Source organism: Serinus canaria, chromosome 6 (genome assembly GCF_022539315.1).
Source record: "Serinus canaria isolate serCan28SL12 chromosome 6, serCan2020, whole genome shotgun sequence".
Taxonomy (NCBI): domain Eukaryota; kingdom Metazoa; phylum Chordata; class Aves; order Passeriformes; family Fringillidae; genus Serinus; species Serinus canaria.
Window position 1 is genome coordinate 28,458,214 of NC_066320.1, and position 27,739 is coordinate 28,485,952.

Sequence of the window (27,739 nt, forward strand, 5' to 3'; positions counted from 1 at the left end):
GGAGATTGTTCCCACTTTCAGGTGCTTCTTTTGAAAAAGCTCAAAAAGATCAGAAAATTTACTTTAATGAAGAATCTTGGAGAGCTTTTGCCTGCACTGAGAGAGCACATAAAGAGTACAAGCTAAGAAAAATGCCTCAGTAGCTTTTAAAACAGTTAAAACTCCAGTTAAGACCTCCAACTTCCAGAACATCCCATTGTTTTCTTCATCTCTTGTTTAAACTAAATTGCTCATGTTCAAGCTGCACTGGAAAACCTTTGCAGCTCATTCCAGCTGAGGCTGAGCTGCTCCCTGCAGAGCTGGTAGATGATTTGGGGTACTAAGATTACAGCTGGGAGAGGGAAGACAAATCCTTTAATTGTACAAAATCATCAGATTAACACTAACCCTCTCTGTAGTGCACTCTGTCAGCAGAGAACTCTGCACCCCAGAAACACAATGTTTACCAAGTGCTGAAAAAAACCCACCAAAAATCCCAAAACCCGGGGACAAAGCCTGACACACCTTCCCATTCTGTGCCCACACACTGCAGGGGGTCGTGGGAACTGGCTTTGCTGCCAAGGAAAACAAATTGTCACCTCTTCTATGCACTTGTCCCAAAATTACACTCATGCTGGGTTAAACACTGGGGAAGAGGATGTTACCTGCACACTGAGGTGAGGCCTCAGTTTCTCTACAGGACACAATTACTGATGTCTCCACCCTAAGCAGCACCTCAGCAAAATTTCACACATTCCAAGCCATCTCCTTGATGGCTTCAGACACACAAGAACCACACAAGAAATAACACCTCACCTAGGGGTTCTAAACTCAGCTTTTCTGAGCAAGCTGTACATTAAAATCTAGGTGAAGAAAAAAGAATAAACCCTGCCCTGCAAGAGACACCTGGCAATGATGAGACATGCAGTGCTCCCCTGTGATGGGAAAGGTTTGCTCAGCTGCTGCAAACAGATTAAGAAGTTACAGCTTGGTTAGATTTCAAGGAATTGCAAATGATGGGAGCTGCATCCTTTAACATCAGGTGGGAATAAGAAAGAGGATTTCTCATGCAGGGTATCCAGTCCAGGGAGGGCCCTGTTTGTTCAGTGCTCCTTTAGGGAATGGTGGTGGAACAGGAGCAGAGTGTGAAGGGAAGCAGCCCCTGCTGCAGGGCACACAGCTCAGGGTGATTCACTCTGTGCCCCCCCAGGACATCCAAAACCATGGATGGATCACATGCCCTGGTTTAGCTTCACTCATGCCATGAATCCAGGATGCACTAAGGGCACTCCAGATTACAAATCAAAGCACAGCAAACACAGACAATAGTGAGATTTGCTTCAGAAGTGCTCTGCTGATCCAAACCAAGCTGCTTGCAGGGAAGCCCAGAAAACTGCCTAATTACAGAGCTGAGTTGTCAGACCTGCTGGCCAGATGAACTCCCCTCTGCTGCCTGCTTCCAAGGAGCCCTGCTTCCAACAGCTTTCACACTCAGAGTCTGGAGGCTGCTTCTACCAACCTCTGCTGCAAACAGCACCCAGGAGAGAAAAGAAAAGCAGTGGCCCTGTAACGTGGTGTGGGGCCTGCAGGTTATCCCTGCTCCTCCTGCCAGCCTGGCCACACAAGAGAGGGAGAGCCCCAGCACCTCCTCCCTCACTGGAAATCCATCCCCAAGGATGAGTGTTCCCAATGAAGCAGGTTTACACCAGTGACTCAGTGCAAGCAAGCCCTGCAGCACTAAGGACTCTGGCCCACCACATTTGTTTTAATGCTTTAAACAGATAAATTCAAGTGAAATGTGTCTTTTGGGATGTCACTGAATAGGCAAGCTGAGAAATAAATGGAGCTTCACATATGCTTTTATAACACATAACAACTGTGACTGTCAGCACAAGATCCTTTCCACAGCCAATTCACCACACATTCTGAGAGACCTTGGGGCCTGCAATTATTTCATTTCCTTTCTTGTAAATGCAATTTCCACTTAGTTCAGTGGAATAAAGGTACACAAAAGGTGGCAGGAGTTGTCTTGTGTCCTCTGGTTTGTTCAAAATCACAGAAATCCACAAACTACAAACACAATTTTCAGGAACAACCTCACCTTTCTGTCAAGGGTAGCTGCTCAAGAAAATGCAATGGCATTATTCATGCCTAAACAACTGCTGAAAATATCTTCATCTTCCTGATTAAATTAAAATGAAGATCATTTTTTTCTAAGGATACTTAAAAGAAATAAAAAGGGAAAACGCATATGACTGAAAATAGCATTCTGCTTTTAATTCTCTGTGGGAATTAAATACAACTGTAGAGCACAAAAGGAAATTGGGCTCTTTATCCACTCAAAAATAAATGATGAAAGTACCTGCCTAAGAGTGAAGTATCAGTTCATAAAAACAGATGCAAAGTGAATATTCAGCTCATTTGTCATGATTTCCTCCTCTGAAAGCAATGGAGACTTGCTAGAATAGGTACTGGTGGTATTTTCTAACTGACAGAGCAGGAAATCAGAAGTTTAATTAGCCATACTACAATATTTTGGCAATCTGATTTGTCTCATCTCTTTCCTTTTCTTGAAATGACAAACTGACAAGCAACCTGGCAAGGTAACAGAAGCAAGTGCACAGCCTAATTCCAACAGGAGCCTGGTGCTGTTGGAGAACAAACCAATCCTGCAGGGAATCTGAAATAAATATTGCTGAAGTGGGTTTAACTCTGATGCTGGTTTCAGGTCTTTAGTTTGCTGTGATAAAAGGTTCTGCTGCCCATCTGTGCAAATGCAGCACCTTTTTTTTTTTTTTTTAACTTGAGATTTCAAGGTAATTCAAAATTTTTACCAACACATTTTTAAGAGTAATAGTCAGGACTTGTTTTGGTTCAACAGAAACTGCCCTGCACACCAACATAAAGACCAAGATGACTCACATGATCGTCTTTTTGAAAGTATTTGCCAGAACTACTTTTAATCAAGAGTTAACAACGTAACTACCATCCCTCTTCAGGATATGGAAAAAACCCTCAACCTTGTTATTCTTCAAAATCTCTAGAGGGCTTTTTTTGACAGAGAAAATGAACATTTTTTTGAAGAATATTCACAGGTTTTAGAGGAAAAGAACTTTATTAAAGAGAATTTAATTTCTCCTTTCACGTGAGACTGCAAATTATTTGGGGAGTCAGCGGTCAACAGCTGCAGACTGTACATTTATCTTGTTTAACCAAAACTGATATTAAATCACTTTCCAAACACATCTTGTACTACAATATATCTAGAAATCCACATTCTACTTACTGTAAAGTAGGCTTGGAGCCCGTAGCACCCTTAGGCTGGCTGGGGACAGGACCTGAGTTGGGTACTTTGGAAGTGAAATCTGCCTCCACATCTTTCTTGTTCAGCGCTGCCTGTGGGGCACTGGCTCCTGAACCCAGCACAGGCAGAGACTTTGATTCTGATGTGGCCAAGATTCCAGTGGGACCTAAAATCCAAAGAAAGTTTAATGCTTCTGTTACCCAGATTGGTGTAGAAACAACACAAGAGCAGAGCAGAACTCAAGCTAACTGCAGAAATCAAAATGGAATTTTAATGAACAGCATCCAATGCAAGAGAATATCAAAATACTGCATTTATAGCTCCTGCTCTCCCTTCCTTGGATCACAGGCAGCACTTGCTGTGTTGATGCTCCTGCCTTCTGTGGGGTAAGTCCTGCTGCCCACACAACCCCACCCAGGCCCAGCTTTGGTGCTTTCCCAGCCTGACTGCAGAAAAGCCTGCTCTCAGTACTAATGAGGAGTCACTGAGCTGTCTGCAAAGTCCAAGATAAAGCTCTACAGTGACATTCAAACCAGCCCCACCTGCACCAACTATAGCATGGACTTACACTTGCACACACTGTGTTTGTAGCCAAACAGAACATCAACAATTTCTTAGAGAAGATGACAGTAAAGCACAGCATAAAAACTGGACACCCCTGGTCTGCAGAGGAGGTTAATTCACATCACCACTCCTAAATCTCATTTCTCTGGCTAGCATTACTTGCAAGAGTATTTTCACAGTAGATTCAAGCAAATAACCTCTGAGCTCCAGGATGGAAAGAGGAATCTGAGTGTATATGTCTGTGTGTGCAGAAAATCTTGACAGAAGCAGCTCTTGGAGAAAATGGGATGAAAAGCAACAGGTGGGACAGGGAAGGGAGTCAGTGTAGAAGAAGGTGAAGTTCTCCACAGTGGCTGCAATGGCAGTGGTCTGGAAGAGAATGTACAGCCTCAGGAGTCCCTGGATACAGGGAGAGGAAGGGCACTCCTGGAGTGCAGCACTTACTGCCACTGTCCTGGTCAGTGGTCACTTTCCGGCGCCGCAGGACTCGCTCCAGCTCTGTTTCACCACTGTCTGTCTCAAGGGACTTCAGGCTTCGGGAACTGGTGGATTTATTCAGTGTTTCCTACAGCAAGAGAAAGGCATGAGACACTCTCTGAGGACAGATTATGCCAAGCAGCTCACGTGCACCACTTCAGAATCTTTCACACTGCAGTTCCAGAGCAAGCTCTGCCATCACAACAGGAGCAGCTGGGATCCACTCCCCAGCCCAGCCTCACCTGGATTCATGATGCAGGGACAAACCACACTCACTACACATTAGGGGGGTGGTATCAGCCTTAAGAGAGATGCCCTGGCCCTGCCACTGATGAACAAATTCTGATGTTTGTGGGAAACTGCCAACTTCATCTTAACATGGGAAGGATCTTAAGAAACTGCTAGAGAGTTATCATGCACATGATTAACCTCTGTTAACAAAGAGCCAAAGATCCATCTTTTACTGCTCCAGTGGGTTTTATATTTCAGCACTGTCCTGTGTTGCTGCATCCTGGTGTATACATGTATCTGCACAAGTCAGTATTTATCAGCTACAACTGCAGCAGATGATATCCTATAATGCAGCTGATCTGCCATAAACCTGACCCTATGTCTATATACTTCAAGGTTTCTCTTTCACACAGAGTTAGATCTTATGCTGAAACAGAGTTAGATCTTATGCTGAAACAGGTTTTTATACATACAGACCATAAATAAATGCTATTACTGCCTTATGCCAAGGCTAGAATGTGGTATCAGTGAAGCTGCAAGTCCAGGAGCACTTTTAAAGTGGGAGGAAAAGAGGCTTTAAGCAAAGCCTGAAACCTCACAACCTTGCCTACAGGAATTTAAACACACATTCAGTGCATACTGCATGCATTTCCCAACTCACAGCAATCAGCTGTTGGATCAGAACCTACTTGATTGCAAAATTTGCCCAAAATGTTTATAATGCAACTGAAAATTTGGTACCCACGTACTATTTCATTCTCCCTTTGAGTCTTTCCATAAATCTTTTATTCAGCCTTCCAGAACATGTCAGACTCATACAGCATTTTTCCAGACCATAAATAACATTCTATTGACATGCTTTGTTGATAAGCACATAACCTTTGACCAGAAATAGCACTGCAAGTTGCAAAAGCTGTCCTATTTTCAGGAGCTCTTCAAAGAAGCTCTTAATTCTTCACTCCTGCCTAGAAGTTAAAAAAATTTCTTTCAAAACTATTTGAAATTTAACTGAGCAGGTCATTCATTAGTAGTATGCTCCAGATGTGTACAAATGTACATGTACAAAAGCAACTTTAAAAAGGGAATCACTCAAACTCTGGAATTTGCACAACATAAATGTGTTTTGTTTGTAACAATTATATGCAGGTCTACACAAAATGCATAATTAGCATAGTAACAACAAATGTTTACTCCATCACATTCCACCCCCATGTTTGTTGTCTGACTGTGCATAATCACTGCTCACAAGAATAGACTGGAGCTGCATTCTATATAGTTTGTCTTGCTCTGCAGATACCCTGGAAGGCTCAAAAGCAAGGAGCCTGACACAGAAATGCAGGGCCTGCAGGTTTCTCCCTGCTCCCCCTGAGTGCACAATCAAGCCTCCCCTGATGTCAGTGACACAGTGCTGGAGAAATAAAACAGCTATTAGAGAAAGGACCCTGGGCAGGACAGCCCTGTCCAACCCTCACTGGTGCAAAGAGCACACCACATCCCACTACTCCTGTCATTTCAGAATTCTGCTTAAAGCACAGTCTCACTGTTGTATTTTATTCCTTTCCTATTTACTGCTGCATTTAATCAAGTGTCCCTCTAATTAGGGCTCAGCATTAGGGTCTGCTGACTCTCTAGACCATTTCTTCCCCTGCTTTCACATGACTGGAGAACAGCAACTTTAACCCATACTGGTGATTTTAAATCACAGCACAGGCTGTGGCTACACTCTGCTGTACTGCCTTGCATCCCCCAAAACACCACTGAACTGGTTTTTGTATGGGCTGTTTAACCACAGGGTGATGAAAATGATTAGCTTCACCTTCTGGAGTGGAAGTCAAACATTTTGCTTCAATACTGGCAGAATTTCACCTGATGTGCCAAAGTGGCACTTCAAAAGTTTCAGGGTTACAGAAGTCAGGGAGCAAGAGCTACAGCTCCTTCTGACACAATTTTAGCTCTTGTGCAAAAGAAGCAACAAGCAATGACTTGAGTAAAGGACACAACAGGAGCACATTGCTCTCAGCTGGACCAAACATGCCTAATGTTTTTATTTTGTGAGAAGGGGTTATGTGGACAGCTATTCAGAATCCATTTTTCCACATGTAAATGCAGACAGAGCAGAGCTATTGGTTTATTTAAACCTCACCTATGCTAAGAAATCTGGTGCCACAGGAAAGAGACCAGTTGATGAGGACAACTCTACATCTACTGTATGTGCAGCCCAGGGGCTTTACTTTGGATTAGGTACAGATACTCAGCTGCCTCTCCATCCCTAAGCATCCCCACTGCGAGTATTTGGAAATTTTCCAAAGAATCTATGGCAGACACAGACCACAAAATCCCCTCTAGTGGCAGGAGCACACAAACCCAGAGTGCAAAAACAAATTCTTCCAGCTTAAGTCCTTAAGTCAAACCAAAGTCAAGGGTGGAATTGGGGGATTTGCTTCTATGGCTTTAACCCAAAATGCAGAAGTTTCACAGTTGGCACAGTCCCTGTCAGCTCAATGAGAAGAAAATGAAATTTAATATGAAAGTTTCCTCTTACCAGAATCCCTTTTAGTTCTTTCATTGCACTTTCAGAGGGCTTTGGTGTTTCTGGCTGTAAGCAAACACAACACACAAATGTTAAAAGTCACATGAAGTGGCCCAGGACAGACTCTGTACCTGCAGAGAGACCTCACCCAGGGGCTGCTGCCCAGGCCTGTGGCTGTGTGACATTGTGCTGTCCCCTCCTCCCATGGGCACAGGGCTAACACTCCATCTGTTTCCTTACTCAGATGAAGAGAAGAGCCTCAGCTCTCAGCACTGTGAAGCACAGACTACAAATAAAGATTATGTTTTTGTGAAGGAGGTAAGCAATGTTCTACAGCAGCCACATTCAGGTATTAGTTGTGTTGCATAAAAGAAAAAAAAAGTGTTAATGCAGTCTATTTGTTGATCATGCCCTTTAACCACTTCAAGTATTCTCTCTGTGCTTTTTGTTTCTTAGCAGCTGTTTGTTTACAAGTTTCTTTTCTATGTCAAAGAAACTGGCCTTTATTCACTGCTGCCTTCATTTCATTTTTTTTTTGTTTTGTTTATTTTTTTTTATTCCTCAGGTATATGCTGCTCTAATTCATTTTATCCAAAATCAGGCAAAATAATTAAGGGGAGAAAAAGTATTCTTCTGAATATATAAGAGAAAAGTTTATTTTCAGTGTAAATTACTGTACTTGGCTAAAATTATTGGTCTGCTACTTATTCCAAACCTTTGTTTTAGGCCTGCTTGACTGGTTGACTGGTCTCAGGTGAACTCCCTTCTTAATCCTGTCCATCATTTCTTCCACAGCTTGCCTCTTCAGATCTGTAACTTCTTCACCTGCTAAAAGAGTCAAAGAACAGATCACCTTGCAGACAGGAACTGCAGAGAAATGGTACAAAGTAAAAACCATGTTCTCATTGTGGATACAGGGATCTCTGCTATCAGCTCAGCTGTCCCCAGCTCCTCAAGGATAAAATGCCACCCTGCACTGAGCATCCTGACTTTGCACATGCCCAACTGCAGGAGTTTGGACAGAAGCAGGGCCCTCATCCTGAAAAACACAAAGCTCCAGGGCCTGTTTGGGATTTGCACAAGCTCAGTGCTCTAGGCTGAAGCAGCAGGGACTGGAAGAACCCAGCTCTGCTTCCACTGTGGCTCAGCAGGAATTTCCACAGCTGCAGTGACACAGGAGAAGCTGATAATGCCCCAGGACAGTGATTCCACCCTTTCTCATGGGTTTGAGGACCTGGCAGGAACAGCACACCAACACCTCACCCTGACCTAAACCCACCCCTTCAAAAAACACTGCATCAAGTTAAAGGGAAAAACTGAAATACCATGAAAGGAAATGGCTGCTTTGTCAAGAGATTTGATCAGGACTGCAAAATATTCAGATGACACAGGAAGCTCTGTGATGAACCTAAATAATGCCTGTTAACTTATCAGCATTCTGGATAACAAAAGAAAAGACCCTTAACATACCAGAAAGGGCAGGGGGGGAAGAGCACTTAAATTCTTGGAGAAATAGGGTTGATGCTATTCAAAGCTGCCAACTTGTACCTTATGTAACAGGAATTTTAAAAAGACTTCTGCTCTCTCACTTGTCAGGGTACTCTTGATGATTCATAGAAATGTAGTTTCTGTATTCTAAGCTGATTTAATGTCAGGCTTTAATTTCAAAAACAGGCTGTTTCAAATATAAAAGCTTAATTGGTGGTATGGGATAGAAACCACTCATTCTAAGTCCTTAACAGGGGTCAAAACAAGACTCAAGTTTGATATAATAACTAGATCAAGAAAGAATTTTCTCCCTTTTTAAATTTTTTATTTTAAGGACAGCTCAACTATTAAGAGGAAAAGCAGTTTATATGTAATTGAAGAAAGGTCAGAACTGTTAGTTTACGAATAAATAATGAAAGAATGGGGAGTTGAGAACTTAAGAGTGAATTTCATAGTATTTCATGCAATCACTGCTTGTGACAGTCTCAACAAAAAGGTGTAATCAAAACATCTAGGATGCTTCAAGGTAAGGAACCCTGACAAATCAAGGCACCATAACTGGACTTCTACTGAAAGAGAAGACTGACCCTTCATCAGAGATCTCAGACAAGGTCATCTCTCTAACTACTCTCTCCAGACCAACAACCTTGTTTCTCTCAGACTGGTAACCAGTTCACAGAAATTCCCCCAGGGACCTGCCCAAATCACTCCATTCTTCAGTTCCTCACCTGAGAATGGGAGGAGTAATACTCTCTTTCCCCCACTTCCTGCCTGTTGGTTCCGTGCAACAATCCAGCCTGACTTACATACCATTAGTCTGCCAACAGCAGGGGTCTTTTTAACAGTTATATCCTATAATTTCAGCCAGGTTCCCTTCTTTGTTTAAGTGGCAGCAAATGAGTTAAGCAATTCACTAAAAACAAACTCCTGCTGTTTCAGAAGGAAGAGAGAAACAGCAAGAAAACCCTTGGTTATTTAACTGGCAATGCCTGTCTAACTAGCCCCGACTCCTCAGGCACTCACAGTCATTTGCAAATCTGTACTTAACTCCTGTTCTCAACCTACTAAGTTTTCAGCTTCCATTAACAACAATAAAATGCAATTTCAGCTGTTACTTTGCATGCAGAGCCACCTTAGTGCAAGGCTGTTTTGTTTTAGGTTTTCAGTGTTATTAAAGGATTAGAATTACAGTCAACTCTGAGTGGTAATTTCACAAGATATGAATTGAGGGATGAAAACTGAAGTATTTAACAAACAAGCTCTGTGGAGAGGCTCTGAACAAAAGAAATTGCCATGTGGAAGTTCAGAAATTTCCTTGTATTATGCTGAATATAACCTGCTCTCTGTTTAATGCCCTTAGGTTTGGTCTTCTGCCTCTTCCAGGTAACCTGTGGAAGCACAAAGCCCTGCACATGCTGCAGCTCAAGCAGGAAGATTAGAACTTTTCACCAATTACAGCAAGTGTCAGGTGTTCCCTTGAGGTTTTTGACCTGCAGCCTCAAAGACTGTTCAAACTCTGATCCTTCTGGAAGAAGTGGATGCTGATGACCAGTTCAGTTGTGGAGGCAGAGATGGCTATGAGGGCCACACAAATTTACTTGGGATCTCAAGGAAGTTTGGAGTAGAACACAACAAAATGTTTCAGCTGGAAGCGCCCTGCAGTGACCATCTGGTCTGACAGCCTGACCATTCCAGGGCTGACCAAAAGTTAAAGCATGTTCTTAAGGGCCTCAAAACCTTACAAGCTTGGGGCACCAGCCACCTCTCTGGGAAGCCTTTTCTAGTGTCTGACCATTCTCACCATAAATAAATTCTTCCTTATGTCCAGTCTTAGCATTCCTTGATGCAGTTCTAAACACTCCCATGTGTTCTGTCACTGGATTCCAGGGAGAAGAGCTCAGCACCTCCCTCTCCCTGTCACTTCCTCAGGAGCTGTAGACAGCAATAAAGTCACTCCTCAGCCTCCTTTTCTCTGAACCAGATAAGCCCAGAGTCCTCAGCCACCCCTCCTAGGAATACCAAAGCTGAAGTACCAAAGATACCACTTCCCATCTTGGTGCACATACTCCTGGGCTGCAATCCCATTTCTGGACTGCAAGGCAGAGGAATGTGCTGGGGCATGGAGAGCTGTGTTAATGCTGACAATCAGAAGCATCTGAACCACCATTCAGAACTTCATTCCCAGCTCCTTTCTGACAGTCCCAGTGGATAACTCACACAGCCTGATCAGGGATGAGCCATACCTGACTCCTGCTGAGGAGGCTTCTCCTTCTTGCTCACGTTGGTGTTGGAGTGAGATCTCTTGCGAATCATTGACATGAGAGACCTTGGGGGGAAATGAAACTGCACATTGTCATTCTGTCCTGGGTCCCCACTGTCATTCTGTCCTGGGTCCCCACTGTCATTCTGTCCTGGGTCCCCACTGTCAGAATGAGCCTGAACATGACCCAGCACCAGCCTGCTTACACCTGATTATACAGCCACTTACAAAAGACTCATTTAATGGTTCTTGAATGCAGATGCACTGAATTACCCCCCACAATGCCTCCCATCAAAATGCACCAGAGAAATTTATTTCTTTTTAACAGGCATTAGGCACAAATCAAAACACTCCAGATTTGAATATTAAAAGCCAGGCTCTCATTGTGACACATGACAAACAGAAGCTGCTCTGGCATAATAAACAGAAAGAAGAGCTGTAGATGTTGAAGTATTGTTCTCCAGAGGACACTTAAATATGGTGATCAGTATCTCCTCACCATTTCCAAGTTTGTAATCTCTTACAGTGTCAAATAATTATCCCCTCACTATATTCACAATATAAAAGTCCACACCAGCAAATTATTCATCTTCAAGAACAAGCTTCTGTGCACATCTGGTGTATCAGTGAGGCCAGTCACTCCCTACTGAACATCATTCCTTACACAGCAGTGACATCCCTGCCTAAAAGGTCAAAACTCTGTCCCAGAAAAATGCAGCACCCAGTGCCTATGTCCTAAAACAACTTCTATCCACATACACATCACAGTGCATGAGGAAATAGTCTGACTTTGCTATGACAGGGCTTAAAATTAATAGTTGCACCTATTCCAAACAGTAAAGGGCACAAATTTAAACAAAAAAATCCCACAACAGCTCTACACAGTTAATTCATGCTATCCATCAGTGAGAAAGGAGCAGGCAGGCCAAAAGAGTTATTGGACATAAAAGAAGCAAAAGGCCAAACACAATCTTCCTGAACATGTTTAGTTTCTTAAAAACAATGCAAGATGCATAAAGGGATGAATTCTCCCCAATAATCACATCTATTCATAAGTGTAACACAATAGTTAACAAGACTCCTGGATGTCATTACAGAAGGCTGCAAACTGTCATCCAAGTCATTTATTTTTAAAAACAAGCAGACAACATGAAGATTAGCAGTTTTTAAAATTACCTAAGTGCCCTTTCGTGTTTTGTTAATTAATTTAGGTCTAATGCCTGATACATCAGCAGAGACTGGCCATCCTCTTTTACAGTCCTTTGTAGAAATCAAGCCAAATTTTGATAATTTTGTCCAAAAATGCTTGATGACTGGGTGGTGATTTTCATTTGTTATTTTTTTCCTCCTTTTTAACTTATGAAAGTAATTGTGGGAACTCAATGGAGTCTGTATTTTCATCATCAGTATCTGACATGAAGGGACACACAATAATCTAACATATCCTTTGGTTCAAAGGAGTTTTCTTGGCAATAGAAACCATTTCACAAGTCTATAATTACAGCTATCAGGTGAATAGGAAAAAAAATAATCTCCTAAATTTAGAGGAGACAGGTATCCCTCCTCCTCCAAAATCACAGTCTAGACAATCTGTTAGGCTTGGCAAGGCAAGCACTGCTCAGAACTGATCAGGCTGTTAAGTCTGGGGGCCGGTGGGGCACTGAGCATGTCCTGCAGTACAGTAAATACAGGGCAACCCCCATGATGAAGGGAGAAAATGATGCATCTGACTCCACTGGCTAATTAATTACTTTATACCATATTATTCTATATTATATTACACTGAATCTGCTCAAGCACCCAACTCCACTCAACTGAACAGAATCTTGTGACTGTCTGCTGACCAACAGCCTGGACACGTGCTTGGCCCTGGCAGGCCAAGGAAACAAAACCCCATCACTTGGGTAAACAATCTCCATATTGCATTCTGCTTTTGCACAAACACAGGCACAGCAAATGAGATAAAAATTTATTTTTTCTTTCTCTGAGGTTCCCCACTGCGATTCCCAGAAATATCCTTGGGAAGTTGTGCCTTGCTTTTCTCTGTGAAGAGAAATGCAGCCACACTGCAGCTCAGGAACCCCAGACAGGTGAAAAAAGCCTTTTTTGCCTTTGAACACACTCTCCCTGCCTGGATGCCAGTGATGTAAGGAGCTCTGCAGAGCAGCAGTGCTGAGCCCTGCCTGGGAGCACTCACCGAATGGGGTTGGGAGGAGGAGGAGGAGGGAGAGGCGGCGGCGGAGGCGGTGGCGGAGGCGGGGCAGGATTTTCAGACTGCTGGATTCGCTTCTGAAGCTCATCAACTGCACGGGAGCAAAGAAACAAACCAGTCAGCTCCTGGGCTCACTCATCCCCTCTAAAAACCAGCTTTGATGGTTTGAGAAAAAAACTCTACTGATTAACTAAAGAACAAACAAGACTAAACCACACAACTGCCCAAAGTCCATTTTTTGACATTTTCTACCAAGAACAACGCACAGGATTCCCATTAAAACAGCTGCCTCCAACCTGAGTTACTACTGAAATTCACCCTCACACAGGATTCTTCACATAAAATGACAGAGCAGGGAAAACTTGATCCCATTTCTGCAACGGTGTATCTCATGTTTATTTGAGAATAAACTAACAGGAGATCAAAGAAATTGACAATTTCAACCTCCAGACCTGCCTCTGCCTTGCTGATGGTGTGGGCTTTCCCCATAAAAATGGTCAAAATTGGGTTGTGGCAGAATGCTTTTTTTCTCTCCTGTTTTCATGTCAGACCTAAAATGTGGAAATTACTTTTCTGCACCTGAAATGCTGTCAAATACAATTAACTGGGGAGGGGCAGAAACAGAAAAAAAAAAAAAAGTCCTGAATTTCTTTTTGTTACAAAAATCCTTAGCAACTGTTTGTGTGCAGTAAGTTATGGCAGAACAATATGATTTCCAAAGTGGATATGGTTCTTTGTTCTTGCAGTGATGGATTCAAATTAAAATTGCAGTGTTTTAAGCTTGCTTTTAAATTTTAAAAGGTAACAACAATTAAAAATCAACTGAATGACTTTGAAGTCCAAGTATAATCTTTTGTGTCTTTCACATAGAGACTTATTCCCATATATTTATCCATCTGTAAGACTCAGGGCAACCTAACCACAGGATTTTTGTTCCTTACAGAAGTTTTACAAGGCTATTCCTTCACACACATCTTGGACACAGTTGTTCTGCAGCTGCAGGCAGCTGCTGTACTTTGTCTAGTGAAGCAAAGGTCTGGATCATTGCTAGACAAAAGCTTCTAGGGTGTCAAATGTAGATGTGCACCAACTATCCCACACACTTTATCCCTAAAATGAAAGTTATTACACAGTTTTACCTGAGTGCTTTAGGTCCCTAGCTTTTTCTTCTGCATGCTGACATTTCAGCTCCAGTTCTTTTTTATCTTCTTCCAGAAGTTCTAGTTGCTGTTTAAGGCGACCAATCTCCTTGTGCAGTGACTGATTCTCTAGCTGCTCTTCCAATTCTTTAATCTGCAGTTGGCAAAGAGGAGCATTCATCACAATAAAAGACATTTTCTGTCCCTCCTGTTGGCAAACAACCCACTAGGCACAATTATGCCTGAAAACATCATGTTATAGTACAGGAGTGAAGCACAAGTCCCAGAAAAAGGAAAATTTTTGAATGAGAGCTGGAAAGATTCTTCTGAGAGATGTCAGAATTTTCTGTTATGATCCCAACTTGCTTTATCTCTTTAAAATATGTCTTTAGCTCCAAAGTACTTAAGCTTTACATTCTTCCCTCTTCTTTTTAGAGAGGTTTTATCACATAATTAATTTCAGAACATTTTCTCATTTGAAGCACGAGAACGTTGACATTTTTGTTCTCTTACTGCTTCCACTGACAGGCTCATTATTTCAACTTCCTTGTCTCAACCCATGCAGATGCCAGTGGGGGAATTATGGAATATCTGAATCAGAGGCAGCATTCAGATGCAGAGTAGCAGTAACTTCACAGCTCCCAAAATATATACATTTTGCTCTAGACTTCCAAGTAGCTAAAGATGAAGAGGTTTTCTATGAACTGGAGATGATTCTTCCAAAATATTCCTTCAGAGCATTTGAGAATGCAGTCTTAGTATTGCTGCATTGATGAAAGAACAGGAATTGTTTTATCCCTACTCTTACTCTACTAACAGAGTTTCAGGAACAGGCCCCAGGGCTAAAGCAAAGCTCATTTTCAGGCTTTCCTGGGAAGCAGTAGTGATTTCTCCCACTAAAGAGATTGATCTAGTCTAGTTTCAGAGAATAAATTTGTTTATATCCTCTCAGTTTAGATCCTCTCACAGCACTTTGTAGATTCACCTTGCACTTCCCTGCCCCAGTGTGCCTGCCTGGCTTTCCCCCATCTATTTGTTCAACACGAACCAAAGCACTAATGTGCACTGCCTACCTCTCACCTCCTGCTCTTTCCTTATACCCCCAAGACACCCTTTGTATTACTCAATGTCCAAACTATGCTCTTGCCATCTCTTCACTTAATGGAACCTGACTCACTGTTTGGAATTGCACTTCACTGGCACCCAGAATAAAATAGTGGCCTAAACCAGAGCCTCTTCAGGCTCAGGAGCCTTTGAGTTCAGTACTGATATCTGAACAGTGACTCAGAAGGGAATCACAACCTTCTCTAAAATTTAGTTTTTAAACTCGAAGCTCTTACACGGGACACAATCTCAAGTAATCCTGAATGCAATTAAGACACTGCCCTCCTTAAATTCAGGAGGTTTTCAAAAACTTCCAGATGAGATCAAAAGAAATTCTGTTTTACCTTTTGCTGGTGTTGAAGCCTCTCTTCTTCTAATGTGTGGGTTAGCTTAGCATTGTCATCCAAAGCCTTCAAAAGCTGTTGATCAGGAGCAAAATTTTGCAGAAGCAACTGACTCTGCCTTTTCATCTTGTTTTGTTCAATAAACATCTGCCAAAACAAGCCCACACCCAACAAAAACAACAGTCAGGCAAGCACAGTCTGATTCTAAAATGGCAATTGGAAAGAAAATGAGATACTAACATTGGGTTAATGTGGTAGAAATAAGGAGGAAGAAGCTGAGAAGGAAGGGGAAAGGAAGGGGAAAGGAAGTTTGGGAGCAAAATTCACAAGGGCTAAGCTCACACTGAAAGGAACCAGGTGTTTGCTCAGAACCACCCACTGCTACACCTCAATTACCCACATGTTGGCAGCATTCAGAATTTAAACACATCTCTCAATTCTGTTTCCTGGAAATGGGAATAATCTGAGCCCCATTCTGGGAGCTCTGGAAAGACTAAAAGAACTCTAGGTGGAAGATAAAATGTCTATGAATTCACACTCCTCAAACACATCTGCAAGCCTTGGCATAAAGCCACTCACTTGAGGGTTAGCTGGATATGTGAATGATGGAAACTCATTTCTTCAGGAAACGAATTTCAGTCCATGGCTGTGTTATCAGTGCAGGCACTTCCCCTAGGAAAAGGCTTTTTAGGAAAATTTCAGCCTTTTAGTTCTGATCCTTGTGTTCCTTCCTCTTCCCAAGTTATATTTTTGATGTGGCAAATGACTACATTGTGGGGGGCAGGCAAAAATCAAAAGGTCTATAGATCTGACATTGATAAAAAAATCCCACACATCTCTAGGCTTCACTTAAGAGGTGCAGAAGCTGTCAGCATATGCAATTTCCCTGAGAGATCTGTTCCTCTCAGACTGTTTAGGAACTAGGAAAAAAATAAAGATCGCTTCCAAAAAAAAAAAAAACAAAAAAAAAAAAAAACAAAACAAAAAACCTAGTGAATTTGTTCTGCACCTTGACATCTCTTTGAGGTAGATGTTTGCCCCCAGGCAGCAAGGGCTTCCACTTGACAAACTCAGCTGTGCCTGTTCGTAGAGTAGAAACAGGGACTGGGTCATGCTGAGGTTTCACGTGAGTGTGCACAGGTCAGCAGAGCCACTTCTGGCAGCAGAACAGAGAACAGCCTGAGAATGCAGGTACTCCCTCAGACTGCAAAAACACTGTTGTAGAGCTCAGCAAAAGCAAGGAGATATTTTAAGAATAAAGTATTAGAAATACAAAAGTGCCATGACAAACCAGAATTGCAGATACGACACATGGTTTCTTCCCCTCTGGTGCCACTGCAATGCTCTGTGATTTATTTCTTTTAATACAATTAGATATTAAGTACGAGCTGATGCTTTTGGCAAACATTCTTTGCACAGACCCTTCAGCTGAGCCTTCCCAGCAAGCAGCTGTGTGCAGACATACTGAGAAAGCCACTGACCGTGCTGAACTTTTACCTGCCCTGGCAGCCTGTGTGACCCTGCATGCCAGGAGGAGTCAAGTGATGCAGCCCTAACACCAATAAAACCTGCAGTGAACACTCCACTGGGCAAAGCTCTGCCATGGGGACAGGCAGCAAAGGACTGGAAGCATTTGATGGAGAGGAAGTGATGAATGTGGGCACTGGTGCTGCAATTTGTTATACAGCAAACGGGAACAAAGTGCTGACAGTGCAAAGTCAAATGTGCACTGGACATCAGCTCTCTGTCCCCAAATCCTGCCAGTCAAAGCAATTTATGCTTATCTTATCTTTTACTAGTAGGGCTGGGGCAAAAACAATTCAAGGGCAAGAGAATTTCAGAATCAAAGCTACTCACAACAATCCATAAAGGTTTGCCTTTGTACTGCAACTGATTCATTTAACACTTCATATTTTTAAAAGAAACAGCATCTTTGAACATTATCCTTGAGAAAGGCCTCTAAATCACTGCTAAACAACTCAATACTGTCTCTAAGTTTTCTGTGTTCCTCTCAAGTCACTCACAGAAGTTATTTAACCCTGACAGAAACAACCTCTCTCCAGAAGCCAACTTCAGCAAACATCACAGTTTACATGCTTTCAAAGCAAAGCAAAAACCTGGATTTTTTTTCTTTTTTTTTTTTTTTGAATCTGAAAAATACTTTAAGGTGATTAATTCCAGATGTTTATTCACCAAGTTTCTGCCACTAAATTCAACCAGAGTTGTTCCAGCCTGAGGGAGCAGAAAGCTGCCAAAACAAGAAGAAATCAAGTAGAGCAACTTGATTTCTTCAACTTGAGCAGATACTTCACCAAGTGTAGAAAATTCATATTCACTTTGTTTCATGTTCTTCTGCAACAGAATGATAAAAAATCCTTTTGAAGACCTGGATGAAAACTTTTCCATTCAGAAGCTTTCGCATCAAGTCCTGCATTTTCAATTAGCTTTATAAATTGCTTTAGTGATATTGCAAATATTTTCCTACTCACAAATATGAAAGAATCTTCAACATTACAGAAGAATAATTCTAAGGTAATGCTGCAATCAGACACATGGGAACCAAATTCTCACGGGTAGTCCACACCATCTCAGAAGTTACTTACATAATTTCAACAACAAGTGCCAACATATTCTAAGTGGAAGGGACAAAACCAGACAGGACAGTTGTGTCAAGCAAGCTGGTGGTACTAATTCCAAGTTTTTGAGAGGCTGCACTGTTTGACATAGGACAAAAAAGACCCTTACAAATTAATTCTAACTTAAAATTTTAAAAAAATCAATTCCTCCTTCAGGAGGGTGGAAACCTGCCTGTCTGCACAACCCTGAATATTAATTAAAGTGACTGCTGAAAGGGCAAAACAGCTACTAACAAGATTATTTGGACTAGGTGGAATTTAACCAATTGATGGATTAGTTCCGACTTTGCCACCTGCTAGACAATTATCTGCAGAGCATCCCAATCAATGCTGGAAACACAAGTCAATAGTGCAGGAATCTGCTGAAAACCATGCCTGCAGCTGCAGGCAGACCACAAAGAAAAACAGCTTGCTTACACCTATCAGTCTCATTTTTAAAATCACCCATTATTGTGCAAACCAGTTATGAATCTTCCTCTCCCTGAGTTTACAAAGAGAAGCTGCAAAGTACAGGAAATCTGGGAGCTGGCCACTTCCTATCAGCAGAGCTGGGGAGGTGGAAAGAAGGGGGTGAAAATAATAGAAGCTTTTCCCTTGAACCCTTGCTCTAGGCCCTTACCCGACAGAGCATTCACTGCAGCTGGTTTTTGTTTACAGCAGGGCTGAAAAAGGAATTCTTCCTCATTAAAAACGTTAGAAAGCAACTCTGTTAGTGTCAAATCCCTGGGAACACCAAGCTTTGTTCAAGTAAGGTTCAGGATAAAACTGGATACTTTCAAACCAGCCCTTCTCCCAGGAGGAAAACAATGACAAAGGGAATTCTTTAATATCCATGTGAAGCTGCACTTCCATCTATACATCCTTTGGGTATTTAAGCAATAACCTTTTTGTCTTAGTTACAGTTTAAGGGAGAAAAATGTCCCAATACAGCAGGGGCTGTTCTAATAAGGTAATCAGTGGTTGCATAAAGTAAAATAAAAATCAGTGGCATGCTGTCCATTACAAATAGAGTAAAAAAAGGTGAGTAGCAAGGCAGAGTCAAACTTGGGAGAGTCAAACAGAAGAGATCACTCAGCTGAGCAGCTGGTCCTTCTTTCAATCCTCAGCAGCACTGCCCCATCCCCTCCACAACCTAGTGAGGAATCAGTGAGTCACACAGGGGTAACCCATTCACATCTGTCACAGTTTACAGGAGCTGATGCCTTTTGCATTATGTGTACCCCAAAGCCTTACAGCTTGTGTTCAGACCTCAACTAAGTCCCAAGAGAGGTAGGATCAAGGTATTTGTATCTCCCCAAAAGAATAGGCTGTTTGAAGGATTTTATGTGATGAGAAGGACAGAGTGATCATGTCTAATTATGGCTTGACAGGGCACTAAGTGGCTCAAAAATTAGGATTAAAATACAACTCCAGGTATAGTTTTTAGTTCAATGGCTAATCAGGAAAAAAACCCCAAAACTCCTTTAGTGGAGTCAAAGTCTGATCTAGTTGTATTAAGTGAGCAGTGTGACTAAGAGAAAGGTCATATACATAATATGGACAGCCAAGAGTCACTTGGTTATCATCTTGGCTATGAATAGATGATTCATAATATTTCTGACCAATAAAGATAAAATCCAGTTGATTTTAGTTACCTGGCTAATTGCCAGACAGCTTCTGAAGGGACTGTTTTGAAAGAGCTACAAGCTGCAGCATTAGTAAGTTTTGTGGCTCAAAATAAGAAGTATAATTCATTCAGAATGGGAGAATTGAAGCAGATGAGTTAAGCCTATTTTTTGTCCATTGTTTGCTTCTCACCACATAGGTGCTTGGAGCATGGACTTTTGAGGGTGAGCAGACTGTACTCCCATCAATGTGACCTCCTTAAAAACAGAGCATTATTTATTTTACCAGCCTGCTCTGTACAAAAGGGTTTCTCAAACTCATTCTTCACTTATGAGGCATAACTGCAAAAAATACAGAGGAAAAATATTTGTTATTTAATTCTTCATTTCCTGCAGTTTTCTTTTTGTCATGGTAGAAGCACAGTGATACATTCTATAATGCTCACAGCCTTACAGCATTTAGACACCATCTAAGAGATTCACAAGTAGATTATATACCACATGAAAAAGGAGGAAACATCTTCACTTTTTTCCCCCGTAGACTAATTGCCTGAACAAAAAGAGATGGGGGGGGAAAGAGACCAAAGACTTTCCTAGAGCATACATCTGTTACCATTCCCCAAGCCTCTTCCTGAGAAAAAGCTTGATGAAACAAATTAGCATTACATCATGCTTCAAAAGTGGTAACATCCAAGCCCGGGAGAATTCAAGTACTAACTACTTATGTCTCTTTAATTATTAAATCCAGTTCAGTCAGCTGGACTGCAAATTAATTATCTTCAGATACCAGTTGCAGTCAACTATCCTGGGTAAAGCAGAGAGAGTGGCACTTGCAAGCACAGAGCTGCTTCTCCAGTGCTGCTTTTGCAGTATCCACTCACAGATGTAATATGTTAATGCAAAAGTCCTCAAAAATTAACTCAAAAGGTCACAAATGCATCTCAGGAAGAGGTCTGTGGGAGCTCATGTCATCAAGATAACCAAACCCACTGCATTCAACCTCCTGAGCAGTGCAGACACCTGCTAAGAGTGACAATGATTTTCCCCAAGTTGAAGCCACCTTTTATCTTTCAATATGGGAAGATTCAGTCCCAGAGTAAGTAAAGTCAGCTGTGCACTGGCCCAGGTATGGGATGCAGGTATTTTGAGGCACACAAGTTAAATAAGCACATTTTGTTGTGCAGTAGTTACTTAAAAACACCAACTGCTGTAGGATGGTGAAATCATTGAGGAGAGGAAGTCAATGAAAAGATGAACAATGCACATTAGAGATTCACTGAATTGTTTTAATTCATCTGGATAGTATTTCCTCTGAATGCAGCCTTTCAACTTCTTAACTGCAAATTGTTTTACAGGTTACCATAAACACTTGGGAAACCTTTCTTTTCTTTTTCCAGTTGTGCATTTTGAGCAAAAAGCCTGTGCAAGCCTCAGAAGTGAAAAGAGCCCCAACAAACTGCTCAAACTGCAGTTTGACACTTCATTTCTATTTGTCCAAAATACAGAGGGCAGGGAAAAAATCAGCTCAATGTCATCTTTGAGAGCACACTGCTTCTTCCCCATGAGGTTTCCAAGCCCTTCAGGTGCAGGGATTACCTCTCCACCAGCATACACTAATATTAAACTGTTCACTTCTGCTGGTTTTGGCTGGAAGAGTTCATTTTCTTCACAGCAGCTGGTATAGGGCTGTGTTTTGGATTTGTGCTGAAAACAGCATTGATAACAGAAAGATACTTTCATCATTGCTGAGCAGTGCTTGCATGGAGTCAAGGCCTTTTCTGCTCCTAACCCCACCCCACAGTGAGTGAGCTGGGGTGCACAAGGAGCTGGGAGGGGACACAGCCAGGACAGCTGAGCCCATCTGCCCACAGGGATAGTCCAGACCATGTGGCACCCTGCTCTGCATCTAAAGCTGGGGGAAGAAGAAGGAAGAGGGGGACACTCAGAGTGATGGTGTATGCCTTCCCAAGTGGCAGCTGTACCTAATGGAGCCCGGCTTTCCTGGAGAAGGCTGAGCATCTGTCTGCCCATAGGAAGCAGTGCATGAATTTCTTGGTTTGCTTTGCTTTTCGGTGCAGCAGCTTTAGCTTTACTTAGGAAACTGTCTTTATCCCAACCCATGAGTTATCTCATTTTTAACTTCCAGTTTGCTTCCCCATCCTATGGGGGGAAGGTGAGCAAGTGGCTGAGTTGCCAAGCTGGGCTTAAACCCCAACATCACTTTACAAAATATTGTTGCAGGGCAGGATGTATGTTTAATAAACAACTTATGCAGGATTATTTTGTTAAACTCAGGAGATTTTTGCATGGCTAAGAGTTTCTATTTGCTTCTCACACCGTGTTCTTCTGCTTTTGGCTTGCTTTGGCTGCATGTACTGTATTTTGCTCATCTTTGTGGGAGAGTGCTTTTCAGGGCTACCTCTATATTATTGCAATGGCCTTCAAGATACTCTTTGCCTTCCTTTGTTTTCTTATAAACTGCTTCACAAACAGCTGAGAGATCTTCAAGTGTCTCTTAAAACCTGACACTAGAATTCTGGTTAAGCTTGCCAAGATTCCTGTGTTAACAATCCTGTTTTATTCAGGTAGGTACAGATTTTTCCATGCCTCCGCCCCTTACACACTCTATTTATTTAGTTCTTTTATGCAGATTCCTGTACCTTTCACAATGGATTGTGACTCACTTCAAAACCTCTCTCCTTTTCCTTCCCCCTCTCCACACCACGGCTGACAATATTTACTCAGTTTCTTTAGAACCTCTAAAGAGCATGAATTCTAATGTTTGAAGTTGGATCACTTTTGATTAATTAAATATATATTATGGTGGTGCCAGCAGCATGACTATAATTAAAGCTGTATTGGGCTTTTTTTTTAATTTTAATCAAAAGCTCTGATTTTCAAGTGTTCCCTCATTCCTATATGTGCCTGTTCCCTCCATGTCTCTGCTCTCCCCCATCTGTGCTCGCTTCTGCACACACGCTCACCTGCCCTTCCCTCTCACACCTGCACTCCCAAGTGCTCCTGTTTGGGCAGATTCCTCCTCACCTGTCACAAGGGCAGGAGGCCAAGGGCACCCCTTTGAAAAGCAGCCACCAGCCTCTCCCCTGGTAGCCATAATGCAAAGACAGAAGATGAAGCCATGCCATGGAGAAAGGGAAAGGATTGGGTCTGAATGCATTGGCTGACCACACCATGAAAGCAAAACTTAATGGGCTTCAGCCCCTTGGACAGATAACGTGCCCACCACCACACAGGCTGTAGTTCTGGATTTTACTGAGCTAAAATACACAGTTGGCTGTTTGAGACATCACAAACACTAATACAAAACACTAAGATGTGCCATTTTTCAGCTGCACTGACAGCCACATTACTTGGAGCCTTTTTCCCTTCTCCAAGTGCTCCATGCAAACCAAGAACAAAGCACTGCACATGCAGTGCTCCCTTTATTCAAAGCTCTTCCTTTTGTTGACACTGCACAACCAACAGCTTAACACAACCAACCACTGTGGCTTTTGCAAAATCCAAGCAAAAATCCAGCAGAAATTTTGAGGTTTAAAATAAACATTTTATAGAGACAGAGAAAACAGGCTAATGAAAGCAGGCAGAAAATCCCTGAACATCCTTAGGATAACCCAAACACAGCTACTGTAAGCACATCCTAGAAAACTTAGCTCTCCAAACACAGCTGTGACCCCGCAGCATGATCCCTGTGAGAGGAAGCTGTCACAGCCTCACTGGAGCAGAAATCTGTGCTGCTGTGGATGTAGTTGTGGCCAGAGCCTGTCTCAAGCCTCAGGTCACCCAAGGGACACCATCAGTGTGAAACTAGGCCAATAATAACAGCTTTTTAAATTAATTTTAAATATTGGTTCCCCAAACAGGAATCGGCAATGCCTTTGTTGTCACGTGGTCATGTATTTTAAAAATTGTTCTAAAAATCTTTCTGAGCAGCACAATACCACAAGAAGACAAGCAGGTACAGAAAGGGAAGAATAATGCAGGCCTGAAGTTCACTGTTGTGATTCTATTTTGGATAAAAGAATTTTATGGAATGAAAACCTTCAAGTGAACAGCTACTCTGACAGTCTACACCAACAGGGGCCCATATTCTGGAAGTGGCAACAACTAAATAATGACAAAACCCAAGAAATAGCTGTTTATAAAAAAATCAGCATTTCTTTGGCATTGTACCTAAGTTGCCTATCAGCTTGTTAGTCAATTACAAAAAATACTTTCAACATAATCTTTCAAAATGCATCCCTCAATTGATACTGTAGTTTTCAACACCTTTTTCAGGAGTTCACATACTTTTCAAGGAAAAAAAAAACAAAAAACATCCCTTCAAATTATATCACTAGAAAGACAGCTAATCCCTCCCAGTTCCAACCACTATATATTCCACATTGGGATGTTGGAGCAAACTAAGCCCATGGTAAATTTAAAGCCCTGCCTTGAAAGGGGACATAGGTAAGACTGCATGAATAATTCCAAAGTGCTTTATAAATGCTTGTTGAAACAGTAAACTCATTTTTATTGATGAAATACAGATGTTACCTAAGCAGTATCTGGGGTTGGACAAGAGCTGGGAATTGAAATCAAATCATCCAAGCTGGCAAGGTTTTGCCCACTTGCAATGTCTTAATTTTTCCCTTGACCACTCACCTCCTGTGCAAATGACTCTGCCTTCTTCCGCAGGTTCTTTTCCAGCTCAAAGTTTTCATGAAGCTCTTCATATTCCTCTACTGCCAGCACAGACACTGTTTATATGAATTACACAAGATCAGAAGGAAAAGTGGAACAGATCAAAAGAAGAAGTACTGTTTGATTTTCCCAGATAAGCTGCTATTCCCTAGTACCATGGATCCTTGACTGACAGCATGACCTAGTTTTACATTTCCATATGCAGTCTTCTTGGCAGTATTTGTCCTAAACCTCACCACATATATGCACAATTACTAATCTTCTGAACAGAGTAATACTCCTCTTCAGACTCAAAATCTCCAGTAACAGGCATCAAGTACCACAGACCAGCTTTTTCCTCTCTTTGCCTCAAGAGAGTTTTGCTGAATCTATCAAAGATTATGATATTCTTGAGAAATCCATATTTTTTTACTTGGTTTGGAGATGAGCATTAACAGTTTTTAAAGGAAGGTACAGTAAGTGGTAATTTAGACAGTGGGATACACATCCCAGCATACCTCTCAAAGTGATTCTAACTGAAAAAAGCAAACAAAAATCAACCACACACACACAGAAGTACCTGAGAAACAATGCACATATTTAGAAAGATTTAAGATCAATTCATAAACTCTGACTAAAATGCACTGAGTCACATCTCCAACAGTGCCACATAAACACAGGATACAGGAGGTATTGAATACTTTGGTAGCTTACTTCATGCATACAAAAAAAAAATCTTGCTTTAATTTAACTCTTCCCACCAGGAAAACAGGCAAATGTGAAACTAGGAATTGTTCTTTGCATAATGCTTAGAAAAAAATTTCAGAAAATTTACATCTGTCCTATTATCCTATCAAAATCTTCAAGTTAATCTGTTTAATCAGCTGTTCTGAAGTTTGGTGTTTTGAGAGTCATCGAGTACTGCCTGTCATAGGTTAAGAAATGCAGACAAATGGAAGGGGTAAGAGATGAATACCTGGAGAAAGCTTACAGGATATGCCCTACTAGATCTCAGCTACTTCAGGAAAATGAGAAACACCCAATGAGGCTTTTTACCAAACAATTTTTAATTTTTTAAGGCTTAGTAAGCAGCAAACGGAAAGGGCAGAGTAATCTAAAAACTGAAATCTTTTCCCTGTCCTCTAAACTTCTTTGGAATCAACTATAACTCATGTAGAAGCACTCACATTCATTAAGCAAAAGCTTTTATTTTTTGAGCTAAATCTCTTTTTAGACTTTCCCTGCCCTGGTTTTACCTCTCTTCTCTTTCCAGTAAAGAAAAATTCATTATTTTCTTCCATAACTTGGAAATCTTATTTCTCACATTCTAGCACTCCTGCCTTTTCCTCATCATCCTCTGAACATAAAACAAGTTGCTCCTGAGACCTTAGACCTTCAAAATGAGAAGCTGCATCCCAACGAAAAGGAAGACTGGTGTAATGATTTAGGAAAGCAGGAGATTAAGGTTCAAACCCCATCTCTGGGAAGGACTGTGCCCCTGCTCTGGTTTCCCAATTGTGCCACACAGGGAAAGATTTCCCTGTTCTCACATACCACCTGCTATTCACATTGTCCCCTTTTCCTGGAGTACAGAGAGTCTGGAACACTCCATGAGTTGATGCAGTGCCTGCAGCAATCAGGTCGAGTGTCAGATCTGGACCACAGTCACTGTGCTGTAACCTACTCTTTGTACTGCAGCAGAAAAGCTCTGCAGCTCCTGCAAAGGATGCAGCAAACTAGAGATGCAGCTGTCTTAGAGAACCTGCTGAGACTACACACCTCTGTTACATTTCTCCAACAGTTTTTGTTGCTTATTAACTTCGGTTGTCAAAACAGCCTTTTCTTCTTTCAACTTATTCACCTAGAAAAGTATAAAGAACACATCAAAACCAAGAGCATTTCAGTTAAAGGCACAAGGCATACAGCACATACAAAATTCAAGCAGTATTTTGCTGTCAGTAGTTCTGTTTCCTAGGTTTGGCTTGATGCTAGGGTTTCCAGTGGAATGGAAAGCGTTTTTGCTTCACCTTACAGATGTTGTAACAAATGTCATAAAAGGGTTATGAACTAATCCTCCCATGGCACATTCCAGTCACAGCTGCAAATACACGATCTTTGGAACCTTTCAGGATCAGGTGCCATAGCACCTGGTTGGAAAGTTACTTGACTGTTTGCATTTTGATATAGTCAGGCTCCTGTTTTGGTTGGGTTTTATTCCCTGAGCTCTGTTTATTGTCCAAGTGCTGTCAGCTGTGTCTTTCTGAATGCAAGTGCTGCATAGACAGGAAGAGCCACTAAGTCCTGATTTGCATCAGTACATGCCTTATCCAGTTTTCAAGCAAGGATGAAACTCTGCTGGTCTAATTATCATGACATGGCACTGCCAATGGCTGAACTTAGGGATTTACTCAGTGAAGCAGCACCAGTGATTAAACTACGTGTCCTACAAAATTATTTCTGACACATCTATGGGTTTAAGGAAATCCAAAAAAAAACTTGCAGGCTGTGATGGGTGAGAGGCTGTCAGGAAGGGGAGGTGACAGTTGTAATATGGGCTTAGATCAAACAGGTAAGGAGAAGTCTTGTGCCAGCTACAGTGGGACTAGATTGTGATGTAGAGGGTCCCTTCCAGGGACATGCACTAAGTGATCCATCACTGGCAGGACTTGAGATTAGACAGTATTCAATTAACTTCACAACTGATTTTAGCAAAATAAACTAAAAGTTACAGAAAGGCAGACTCCACACCAACATGGTCTCGCCTTCCATGGTACAATACATACTTCTTCAATTACTTCTGCAAGTTTGCACCTCAAGTTTTCCAGTTCAATGGCCAAGGTCTTCTTTTCCTCATGAACAGATACGATTTGATCTCGCAGCTCTGCAGTTTGAGGAAGGAAATGAAGAATATATTTCATTGGAAAAACAACAACAAAGGAAATGTCACAGCAATGCAAGTACAGTCGAGTATGAAACACCTGAACTACGTATCAAGCATCAGTTGTAACCAAGGAACATCCTCAATAATTTATGAGCTTTGCATAAGTGTCAAGTAACAGATCTATAACTGGGTCACAGTTTCAGATTTACTCTGTTGAGGTAAGCTCCTTGCTCAGGCCTGCTGTCTTTATTTGCATTTTGAATGATTCCTTTCTTGCTATAACAGGGAGAATCCTGCCACCACAGA

General features: G+C 41.8%; 1 protein-coding gene across 2 annotated transcripts in view; it reads right to left on the bottom strand.

The window, feature by feature from the left end:
- The window catches only part of SHTN1 (shootin 1), a 54,699-nt gene that overhangs the window by 4,867 nt on the left and 22,093 nt on the right, over positions 1 to 27,739 (bottom strand). Inside the window, exons 6-16 of one of the 2 annotated variants that reach the window (XM_030241184.2) lie at positions 27,336 to 27,433; positions 26,332 to 26,413; positions 24,535 to 24,629; positions 15,633 to 15,779; positions 14,185 to 14,338; positions 13,031 to 13,136; positions 10,817 to 10,899; positions 7,801 to 7,910; positions 7,098 to 7,151; positions 4,292 to 4,412; positions 3,266 to 3,449 (exon numbers count right to left, since the gene is read on the bottom strand). In XM_030241184.2, coding sequence (XP_030097044.1) covers positions 3,266 to 3,449; positions 4,292 to 4,412; positions 7,098 to 7,151; positions 7,801 to 7,910; positions 10,817 to 10,899; positions 13,031 to 13,136; positions 14,185 to 14,338; positions 15,633 to 15,779; positions 24,535 to 24,629; positions 26,332 to 26,413; positions 27,336 to 27,433 — 1,234 coding nt within the window. Of the gene's footprint in view, positions 1 to 3,265; positions 3,450 to 4,291; positions 4,413 to 7,097; positions 7,152 to 7,800; positions 7,914 to 10,816; positions 10,900 to 13,030; positions 13,137 to 14,184; positions 14,339 to 15,632; positions 15,780 to 24,534; positions 24,630 to 26,331; positions 26,414 to 27,335; positions 27,434 to 27,739 lie in introns of both variants that reach the window. The other variant, XM_030241183.2, reaches the window with a different exon arrangement.